Source organism: Chroicocephalus ridibundus, chromosome 4, assembly GCF_963924245.1.
Source record: "Chroicocephalus ridibundus chromosome 4, bChrRid1.1, whole genome shotgun sequence".
NCBI classification, from domain to species: Eukaryota; Metazoa; Chordata; class Aves; order Charadriiformes; family Laridae; genus Chroicocephalus; species Chroicocephalus ridibundus.
The window spans coordinates 74817326-74828366 of record NC_086287.1 but is presented as its reverse complement, the minus strand read 5'-3'; the positions used below and the strand labels follow the sequence as shown (position 1 = coordinate 74828366).

General features: G+C 58.7%; 1 protein-coding gene across 1 annotated transcript; it reads left to right on the top strand.

Moving 5' to 3' along the window:
- The first annotated feature begins 8674 nt into the window (after nt 1-8674).
- On the top strand, nt 8675-10102 carry LOC134514448 (metallothionein-1). Its single transcript, XM_063332294.1, has 3 exons — nt 8675-8824; nt 9167-9232; nt 9822-10102. Exons 1-3 carry the CDS (start codon nt 8794-8796, stop codon nt 9914-9916), a joined length of 192 nt encoding a protein of 63 aa, XP_063188364.1. The 5' UTR covers nt 8675-8793; the 3' UTR covers nt 9917-10102.
- The last annotated feature ends 939 nt before the right edge of the window (nt 10103-11041 follow it).

Genomic DNA, 11041 nt, shown 5'->3' with positions numbered 1-11041 from the left:
ACGGGGAGGGGCGGGGCCGGAGTGGGAGGGGGCGTGTCCGTGGCGGAGGGGGCGGGGCCATGGCGGGGAGGGGCGGGGTTACCGGGGGTGCATTTGGGGCTGGGGCAAACGGGGGGGCAGCGGGGCTGGGGTGCTGGGAGGGAGGTGGGGGGAACTGGGGCGTGGGACTGGGGGGGGGGCATTTGGGGGACGTGGGACTGGGGGGGACAGGTGCAGCAGTCAGGGGAGCTGGGGGGTAACTGGAGAGTAGGACTGGGGGAGCTGGGGGGGCATTTGCAGAGGTCAGGGGAGCTGGGGGGACAACTGGAAATACTGGGGGGCAGGTGGGGGCTGCTGGGGTGTGGGATTGGGGGTAGATGGTGAGGATATTTGCAGAGGTGAGGGGAGCTGGGGGGCAACTGGAGGTACTGGGGGGGGCAGTTGGGGTAGCTGGGCTGTGGGACTTGGAGGGGGACAGTTGCAAAGGTCAGGGGAACTGGGGGGCAACTGGAGTGTAGGACTGGGGAAGCTGAGGGAGGCCATTTTCAAAGGTCAGGGGAGCTGGGGGGGCAACTGGAGCTGCTGGGAGGCAGCTGGGGGAGCTGGGGGGTAGCTGGAGGCAGCTGTGGTTTGGGACTGGGGGGGACACGGGGGGTGTTTGCAGCAGTTAGGGGAGCTGGGGGGCAACTGGAGGTCCTGGGGGCAGCATGAGGAGCTGGGCTGTGGGACCGGTGGGGGGAAAGCTGCAAAGGTCAGGGGAACTGGGTGGGAACTGGAGCTGCTGGGAGGCAGCTGGGGAAGCTGGGAGGCAGCTAGGGTTTTTAACTGGGGGGGGACAGTTGCAACAGTCAGGGGCACTGGGGGGCAACTGGAGTGTAGGAATGGGGGAGCTGAGGGAGGGCATTTGCAGAGGTCAGGGGAGCTGGGAGGGGAACTGGAGGTACTGGGGGAGCAACTGGAGGTACTGGGGGGACAGCTGCTGCCTGGGACAGAGCAACCTCAAAGCATCGGTGCTGCTTTGTGATGGGCTTTGGACAGAATCCGGCCCTTGGGGTGCCGGGCAGGGGTTGGAAACGGGGCAGGGGACAGAGGGCAACCACCTGCTGAGCTGCTGCAGAAACGCCGATGCCGGTCCCCATCCCGGATTTCGGTACCCAGACCCTTAGGGGTCTCCAGAGTCCCCTCTCCCTGCAGCGACCTGCCCATCTGCAGGCTGGGGAGGGAAACCCTGGTTCCAGGTCCTGACTTTAAAAATCCTCACGTTCTTTTGGGTTTAAGAAATATTTTTAATGCAATAGCCTCCCCGGGTGCCGTAGATACGCTGCGCTCTCTGACCGGCACCCGAATCCAGCACCTGCCACCCACTGGCACCTTATCACCCCCATGCCAGCAAGAGGAAAGGATGCACTGGGACAACAGCCCTTCCCTGCAGAGGCCGCCAGCTTGAGGCGAGGATTCATTTACTTCTAGGAAAGCCGGCAGGCGCGTCCCAGTTGGCATTTACTTGTGGATCGGCCCAGCCCTGGCCGGCAGCGGCGTCCCTGCCGTGCATGCCAAGGAGGGCTCTCAAAGGCAGCGCTCAAGCCAAGATCATGCGACTCTGAATGTGACAACCGCCTTTTTCTCTTCTTTTTTTTTTAATTGTTTTTACCAAGTTTTGCTGGCAGCTCTATCAATGTGCCATTATACTTGCGGATAACGAGGCTGCAATCGCACACAGCATATTAAAGAGGGTTTTTTTTCTTTTCCCCTTTTGTGCATCTGTTTTGGTCCTGGTGCCAGCCTTGCAGTGGGTCCCCCCCTCCTGGGTGCCGGTTAGGACACCAGAGCACAAAGGCAAAGCACCGGCATGAGCTCAGAGGGGCAACGGGGTGTTGCTCCAGCCCAGCAAATCCCACTGCCCTCCCCAGGAAAACCCCCAGCTCCCCTCCCAGCAGTGCCAAGCTGGGCTCTCCAAACCCCACACAGCACAAAGGGGGAAAAAACTATGCTCAGAGCCCTACGTAGGCTGGTAAAATCATAAATGGATGAAAATTCCAACTGCTTGCTAAATATGTATGATCTGGGCTGTAAATATTATTTTGCATCACTAATTACACTATTGGGTTTGGTGCATCTGCAACACAGTTAAATTACGCTGCCTGTTACAGCCACCACATTGAATTTGCTTGCTCTGGAAATCTCAAAATTGAAACCATGACTTTTAGTGCCCATTTTGCATCGTTTGAAAGGCCCGTTGTCTGTACCGTACGTAGAGATCATACGCTCAGCATCTAGCCCTGAGTTCGGCGACCGCCCTGCTCGCATCGCAGCCATCCAGCTCCGCTGGGGACGGGGGTCCTTTTCCCTTTCCCCACTTCTACGGGGAGGAAAATCCCATATAATCCTTCCTGAGCCCTGGGTATGGCTGCTGCACGGCTGAGGCTGCTGCATGCTGTGGCTCTACCCAATGGGTGACTCGGCCGTGACACCGGAGCAGGGCTCTCCATGTCCGGCAAGGGCTCATCCCCATCCTCCCTCCCGTGCCACCCCGGACCTGCTCTGCCCAGGCTCGGCAAGGCCATGTCCTGGCACCAGCCTTTGCTCCTTTCTAGCTGCTGGGGGGATATATATATATATTTAAAAAAAAAATCATATCATAATATAATATAATATAGCATGATATTATATAACATAATATAACATGATATAACCTAATACAACCTAATAGGACATAACATGACATATTGGAGTTGGACTCAATGATCCCTATGGGTGCCTTCCAACTTGAGATATTCTATGATTCTACAAACATAATTCTCTATAATATTTTATATCTATACAATGCTGTGCTGTGCTATGTTCTACTGTACTATGCTGTAAGAATATAACGTAACATTATATAACGTAACGTATTGGAGTCGGACTCGATGACCCTTATGGGTACCTTCCAACTTGAGATATTCTATGGTTCTCTGAACATAATTTACTATATTTTATATATATATACTATGCTACACTATGCTATGCTGTGCTATGCTACGCTATGCTATGCTATACTATACCGTACTATAATATAACTAATTTATATATTATATTATATTATATTATATTATATTATATTATATTATATTATATTATATTATATTATATTATATTATATTATATTATATTGTCAAAAGAGGCTTGGCCCCGGTTGCAGGCTTTCTGGGTGTGACAGCTCAACAGGTACGAGGATCGTCACCCACCCAGGAGCTGTTTCTTGGCAAAGGCTTCAAATCTAACCGAAAATTCACCCTGCCCTTATCCACCTGGCAGGGCATCCACCCGCTCCGTCTCCCCGGGTGAGAGGCTAAACCCCGCGGTGCGCTTAGATGCTGAGTTTAGGAAAACGGTGGCGAAAATAACCATCCCCCGGCCCTGGAAGAGCAGGGAGGGAGCGGGGAGGGATGCGCAAGAGCATCCACACGCCTAAATACGTTTTAAAAATGAAACCCCATGCCGGGTTTGCCGCCCAAGCCACAGCAGCGTTTCTCCCCGCATTCCATGCACGGATGGGATGGGAGATGCCTTCGGATGGGGATGGGAAGAGCCGCTGTGCCGGATCCTGCCTCCCCCGAGAGCAGCTCTCGGGGGAGGCAGGATCCGGCGCAGCGGCTGCGTGAATCATTCCCGGGACAGACAACCACGACCTCTGGATCTCAGGAGATATCAAGGAAAACATCACCTCCTTTTATTTCACACCTTTATACGGAGGGGGTTGGCGTTTTCTTTGCAAGCTCGGGCAAGCGTCTACTCGACGTCCCAGGGGATTACTCACCCCCTCTACTCCCGGCTTCTAATTAGCAACTGAAGGGGAATGAAATAATGAAATATGCCCAAGGTAACGATACTTGGAAACTTCAGGTCACGTTTCAGCCAGGGGGGAGGCGGCGAGTAGCTGGAGCAGGTGAGTTTGAAGTCTGTGGGAACCTGAAAGACGCAAAAGGGAAAGGAAGACGCAGGGAGCGGGCGGGAAGGGGGGGAAATTACAAAGGAAAAGAAGAAAATCCGAACTGTACACTGGGAAAGCATTAGGTTTGTGAGTTAAAACCACGCCCAGGGTTGAGGTGATGCTGAAAGCCTATCCGTGCGGCTGGGAGGGGTGGGGGACACGTGGGGACCCCCTTTCCCAGGGACACGGGGTGGCCCCCGACCCACCGGTTCTCTGCTCTCGCAGGTGGGGGGACAAGGTAAATTTGAGCTCTTTTATTCCCCAGCCAAAGCTTGGTCCGTCCTCACCCCCTTCCTCCCCTTGGGGGCTGCAATTCTGCCCTCGTTAGACCTCGAAGTAATTCCCATTAACATTTATGAGAGTTTCACGATCAAAAGGAGGAATCGGCCCTTTCATCTTCCAGACGTGCCCCAACACACATCGCCCGGCCCCAAAACCCCCGTACCGCCGGGCGGCAGCTCCCCCTTTGTGCCGGGGTCTTTGGGATGCGCACCCCAAAATTGGTGGGGAGTTCGCGGGGTTGGATTTACACTCCTGGACCCGCACGGCACCGATTCAGCATTTCTTCCTTTCCCTTCCCCCTACAAATAAATAATTAGCAAACCGCCACCCTCTCCGCACTGTTTATTTTCAAGGGGAAGGTGATATTGATAGCTTGTTTCCAGATAAGAAATCCGGAATAAATTTCAAGCCCTTGCCTGCAGCCATAGGAGGGGCCGGCGGCAGAGCCGGGCTCCAAATCCGGGCTTTGGGAGACGGCTGGGATGCACGGCGGCTCCCAGAGAGCCCACATCAAAGCCCGCTGCAGGGTTGCGAAAGCATGGCAGCGTTGCAGGCGCTGCAACTCCTGCTTAACGAAAACCGGCTCATCCCCTTCCCCGCTGCCAGCGCGGCCCTCGCCAAAGGTGTGTTTCTATTGCCACGGACGCGATCGTGGACCGAGGGGTCAATGGAGACGCGCCGTGTCTTTGCCGATAGCCGAGCATCCAGAGAAGCCCTAGCTGGGATATATTTTCCCGAGGCTGTGGTGGGGGAGCGGGCCGGGGGCCAGCAGGGAAGCGGGCAGCTCCCGGGGAAGGAGCCAGGAGGGAAAGCAGAGGACGGGCTGAGCTCACGTCTGCCACTGGGACCAGAACAAGCCCTTGCTCACCGCTTTATTGAGGGGAAGAAAAAAAAAAACAAAAAACAACAAAAAGGAGCCTCCACAGCGTGAGGTCACCCCACCGATCCGGTTTCGCTCCCAAATGATTTCCAAAGCACACAGGGAGCGTTTCGGAATGGCTTCCCGGGGCAGGCCAGGGGTGATTCATCCTCTTCCTCCTCTGCCAAAGGGCTGGCAAGCGCTGGCAAAACAAAACGACGTCAGCACCTATTTCCCCTGGTTTAAACACTTGTTTATCATCAGCAAATAATAACCTGAGATACTCGTCAAGTAAAAGCCAAGCCTGCTTTCTAAGCAACGATCGTTCCCGCGGCTTCCTGTGGGATCTCAGCATTTGGAGCACGCCGTGTATTTGTTGTGTGCCAGGAGGGGTGCATAATCCCTCTTATTTTCTCTATTTCGGTTTGAAAGGCCAGTCCCGGGTGGGTTATGGTTCCTTCCTGCGTCTCCTGCCCAAAGCCCGGCACAAACGGGCAGAGCTGAGCTCCCCTCGCTGCCGCCGCAGCCCCAGGGGCACCCCGGGGTGCCTGGCACAGCCGGGTGCCATGGGCCGGCATCTCCCTGCCCAGCAAGCAGCAGGACATGGTGAGGGGCAGGGACTGTCCCCTGGGGTCTCTGTCCTGTGCCCACAGGGGTCTCGCAGCCCCCTGGCACCCCTGCCCATGGGCCATGGTGCTTTGCCAGCTCACCGAACCCAGCGCCGCTCGGGGGGGGACAACGAGCCCGGAGTGAGTGTTTTGGGGAGACACATGCCCTCGGAGAGGGGAGAGGGGGACCCATAGTTGTCTGCGGGGTCCCCCCGAAAGGTGACATGGCTGCAGGAAATCGCAGGCAACCGGAGGAAGGAGCAGGTCCCTCACGTGGCGTGGCATGACCGTGCGCGTCCTTCAGCGGGGAGTCAGGGCAGACCCGTGCCAGGTCACCTCCTCGGGAGCTGGCTGCTGCCCATTCCTCCTCGCCTGCCTGGCACCAGCCCTGAGTCACAGCCGGCCACCCGCACCAGCCCCGGCACCGGCCCGTGGCTTTCAGCAATCGGCTTGAGGCACCCTGGGGTGTCGCAGGGACGGCGCCTCCACCACGTCTTCCTGAGGGTTGTCAGCCTCCATCGCTCCTTCCCGGAGCGCCCCATCCCCGCCAGGCCGTGCAGAGCCATCACCCCAGCTCGGCCATCTCCATCCCACCGGCGAGCGTCCCCTCTGGCTCTGCCTACAGCCGTGCAGCATCCCGCTGACTCACCCGCGTTCATTTGCCCGGCAGTCTCAGGGTGACTGCCACAGATGTGCCTGGGGACAGAGCCGAGAATCCCACGCAGGGGACATGGCCGCTGAAGGGTACGGCTCTGGGCTGGCGAATAATTGCCACGCAGGGATTCTGCCCATTTTGCTCAGGCTTATTTAAGTGATGGGGAACCCCCAGGCTCTCCCAGCAAACGAGGGCAGGGGCCAGAAGGCAAACTGGGGCTCACAGGGCTTTGTAATGGGCAATATTTAAGCAGCAGGAAGGTCTCCCTGGGGTCCCAGCTCTGCAGCTCAACACCCCAGTTACAAGCTGCTGACGCATGTCCGATTCACAGCCCACTGCTCCAGCCCTATCCCAAATTAATTACAGAATGGACCAGGAGCAACCCAGAGCCCTGACCCCAAGTCCTGCGTCACCTGGAAGATGCTTTTTTCCTTCGTGCCAAGAAAGGAAGGAAAAAAGGGCAAAAGGGCTGGGTTCCGAGCGGAGAATGGGTGCTGGAGAGTTTTTCCTCCGCCCCGTCCCGGTGTGGCAGGGATTGCACAGGGCAGCCCATGATGTTCTGTTCCACCAGCATGGGCTTCTCCTTCCTCCCCCCAGGCTGGAGGAGAGCGACCATTTGTCCCCACATCCCTGGGCCACCACCAGCCAGGGAGAGGGACAATCTGCCAACACCACGGCTTCCTCTGGGTGACCAAGGGTGGTGCGGGAGGACACAGCGGGTGCCACGGCAGCATTGCTGTTCCCCCACACGTCCATCACAACACAGCTGGAAGCACTTCCCTGGGCATATTCCTGCACCGTGGGAGTGCTCAGCTGGTTGTTTCAGGAGCAGAGGACGTGCAGGACTCCAAGGAGATGTCCCCCGCTCTGCCCTGACACCCCCAGCACACAGGCCCGTAGCCGGGGCTGGCGGGCTGCCACTTGCACGTGTGTTCCCCAGCACGTTTGAGTTTCCCTGCTCCCGCAGGAGTGAGTGACACCCTTGGCACGCGCCTGGTCCCTGGCACCATCCCCTGCCATCACACCCCGGTGCATCAGCCGCAGCGTGACACTCATATGGCCGCAGGGCTGGCACAACGGGGCACCGACAAGGCACTGCCGGGGCCGCAAAGGGGCCCATCACCTCTGCCTTCCTCCGGCTTTTACATCCCCGTTTCCCACCCTGGCCTGGCTGGGCTGGAGGAGACGCCGAGTCGGGGCGCTGGCACCGTTCCCCGCCAGGTCACCCGACAAGCTCCCAACATGCCCAGACAGCTGGGTGGTAAAAATACTCCCTGGCCCGCTCTTTCGGCTGGATTAGCATCGCCTTCAACGAACCGCCTTAGCCAGGTGCCGCAGGCAAACACCCAGACTGGAGAAAACCCCGAAGCGAAGGAGTTTCGGAGCGCGGGGCAGCTGGGAGGGGGTACCACCGACATGGGGGGTGAGGAGGAAGGATGCTCCACGGCTGGCGGTGCCTCCTGGCTGTGGGGCAAGTCCCTCCCTGCACCTAAAATCTCAGAAAGCATCCTTCTTTTTTTTTTTTTGCGCCTTCCACCCCAAACCCTCGCTGCTCTTTGGAGTGGGTGGGTAAAACCCGCCGGAGGATTTGACCAGGGTGGTGGCAGCTCACCCGCCACCCTCCTCCCCTGCGCGCCTGGATAATGGCGCGCGGAAATTAATTCAGATGAGTGGGACGGAGCCACCGCAGCCGGGAAGGAGACGAGGCACCCCGAGGTGCCATGCGCGGCGCCAAGGGGACGTGGGTGCCACCGTCCCGGGGCGCTGGGAGGGCACAGCAGGCTCCGGCCGGGCCAGTCCGGCTTGTTGCTGGTCCCGCTCGCGGGGAGGGTGTCGGAGACATGGGATGGGGTCTGGGGCAGGGACCGCATCCCTGTCACCCCACTATGCCAGCTCCCCATCACCCCACTGTGCCGGCTCTGGGAGGAGGGGGCTGCGGTAGCAGCCCTGGGATTAACACCCCACCGCTGAGACATATGGGGACTTGGCACATTGATTTTGGCAAAGGGTTGGGCTGTGGGGGTCTACCTGTGTGCACCCCTTCAGCCCCCAGCCTCTGGGAGCAGAGCAGCACTCCTAAGGCAGGTGCCATCCATGTCATGAGAGCTGGCTGTTCTCTGCACCCACCCACCCACGCCCCAAACATCTCAGCGGAGAGCGGTGGTCACCCACATAGCCCTTCCTGCTGCCCCTGGCACCCCGGGGAGGGGGACAAGGCGGGACGTGGGAGCCCCCGGTCCTGCCCGGCCGCCCAGGGAGTGAATCAGCAGCGCCCGGGGCAGATGCCGGGCCGAGCCGTGCGCAGGCTGTGGGGGGCGGAGGTTTTGCACTCGCTCTCACCCGGCCAAGGATAAATAGGAGGCGGCTGCGAGTCCTGCCAAAGCCGCTCTTCCCATCACCCAACGCTTCCGACAGCCGGCACCCAGCCCAGGCAGACATGGACTCCCAGGACTGCCCTTGCGCCGCAGGTAAGCCAGCGCTTCCCTCCGCCTCGGCCCCGGGAGGCCGCAGCAGCCGGAGCATCCCGGCGGGACCACCAATGCTCCCACCCGCCGGCCTCCTCCGTCATCCCCGATGCTCTCTCTCATCCTGGCCGGACCGGCTGCTGAAATCTGCTCCCGGTGGTACACCTGGATTGTCTCACTGGGAAGCGGCCGGGAATGCCGTGACCTCCCCGCTGAGAGAGGCCGAAGCATCAGCCCCGGTCGGTGCTGCCGGAGAGCGGATGCTCGGCGGGACAGCGATGCCCTCGGAGCATCCCCTCCCAGATCCTCCTCTCAACCCTTCTTCTCCTTCTCTCTGTGTTTTAGGTGGCACCTGCACCTGCGGGGACAACTGCAAATGCAAAAACTGCAAATGCACATCGTGCAAAAAAGGTAAGTGGGGGGTCCTAAGCCCCATGGAGGCGGGCAGAAACACTCGTGAGGGTTTTCACTACACATCCCTGGACACACGGAATCAAATCAGGCTCAGCATTGCCAGAGTTCACTTTATTCCTCCTGTATTTTTTCGCCCCCAAAAGGAGACAGGGTGAACTTCCCCCCGCTGCTTCTCCCCCGCCACCAGGCAATACGAGCCACCCGGTAGAACCCAAAATTCAGCGTACCCTCAGCGCAAGGGGATGCCCCGGGAGGAAACGGGCACCGGGATTTCTTCCGGCTGCTCCTTATGGCGTCACCCCCGGGGCAGAGCCGTGTGCGGGAGGGTTTGCCCAGCGCCGGGCTGGGGGGGCGGCTTGGTGAGCCCCTGGGGGTCCCGCACCCTCCTGCTGCCTCCCCAGTGCCAGCCCTGGGTGCAAAAACACCCCGGGAGACGCCGCAGGGGATGGAGATGCTGCTAAAAGGGGAGGACACGGGGGTCGGTGGGAGGTCTCCAAACCAGCCACCCCCTGGGGGACCCCCCAAACCCCACCCTGAGACCCCCCCCGGGAATGTTCCTGACTTATTTTTCTCCCCCCCTCCACAGGCTGCTGCTCCTGCTGCCCGGCGGGATGTGCCAAGTGCGCGCAGGGCTGCGTCTGCAAGGGCCCCCCCTCTGCCAAGTGCAGCTGCTGCAAATAGGGACCCCCCCCGGCTGCACATCTTGGGGTGCTGCACATCTGGGGGGCTGAAGAAAGAATAACCTTATTGTGTATGTTGGGGGTTTTGTTGGGTTTTTTTATATGTGTTCAGATATCTTTAGTGTTTGTCACTTGTGACGTGTAATAAGCTACCTAAATAAAGTGATGTGTATATAAAGGTCTATAAGGAACCCGGCAGTTCTGTGGGAGGGGGCGGTTTCCCTGGGGCACGGGAGGGTAACGCGTCTGGGGGGTCATGGCAAAGAGCCCGCCTCTTATTTTTGCTCTTTTCTTCCAATCTTGGCTCTGCCCTCCCTACCAGCAGCTCCGACTCTTGTTTTAACACTTTCCCTACACAACAAAGTAATTTATAGGGTTGTTTTTTTTTCTCCCCCGCCCTGTCGTTCCCCAAGGGCAAATCCCAGGCCCTCTCCTCCACCAGAAATCCTCGGGGCTAATGAGCAGCTGGTTATTACAAGCCTTCACCGCCAGCATAATCACCGCTGTGGCCCTGCCCATTTCCAGGGGGAACATTTCCACGGCAGGTGGGGCGGTGGGGAAACAGGTTTAGTTTTCCTCCTGGCAGCTCAGTTGAACTGTCTGGCAGAACCAACCTGCTCATCCCTCTGCCAGCCCGGCGGGGTGCTGCTGCGGGGAGCCCCAGCTCACTCGGATGCCCACGAAGGGGCACAGTGCCCACAATGCGGTGGGATGCCTGGGATGGGCTGCGATGCCCACACCAGGGTGCAATGCCCACCATGGGCTGTGATGCCTGCGATGGGTTGCAATGCCCGTGGCCAGGGTGCAATGTCCACAATGGGATGTGATGCCTGCAAAGAGTTGTGATCCCCGTGCCAGGGTGCAATGCCCTTGTGGCCAAAAAGGCCAGTGGCATCCTGGGGGGCATCAAGAAGAGTGTGGCCAGCAGGTAGAGGGAGGTCATCCTCCCCCTCTGCTCTGCCCTGGGGAGGCCGCATCTGGAGTGCTGTGTCCAGTTCTGGGCTCTCCAGTTCAAGAAGGAGAGGGAACTGCTGGAGAGGGGACAGCAAAGGGGGACTGGAACACCTCGCTGATGAAGAAAGGCTGAGGGACTTGGGTCTCTTCAGTCTGGAAAAAAGACGACTGA

Bases quoted from the DNA above. Each gene is read 5' to 3' on its own strand.
- LOC134514448 (XM_063332294.1), top strand. From the start codon at position 8,794: ATGGACTCCCAGGACTGCCCTTGCGCCGCAG. The intron at 8,825-9,166 runs GTAAGCCAGCGC...TCTGTGTTTTAG, and splicing joins GGACTGCCCTTGCGCCGCAG to GTGGCACCTGCACCTGCGGG. The intron at 9,233-9,821 runs GTAAGTGGGGGG...CCCCCTCCACAG, and splicing joins ATGCACATCGTGCAAAAAAG to GCTGCTGCTCCTGCTGCCCG.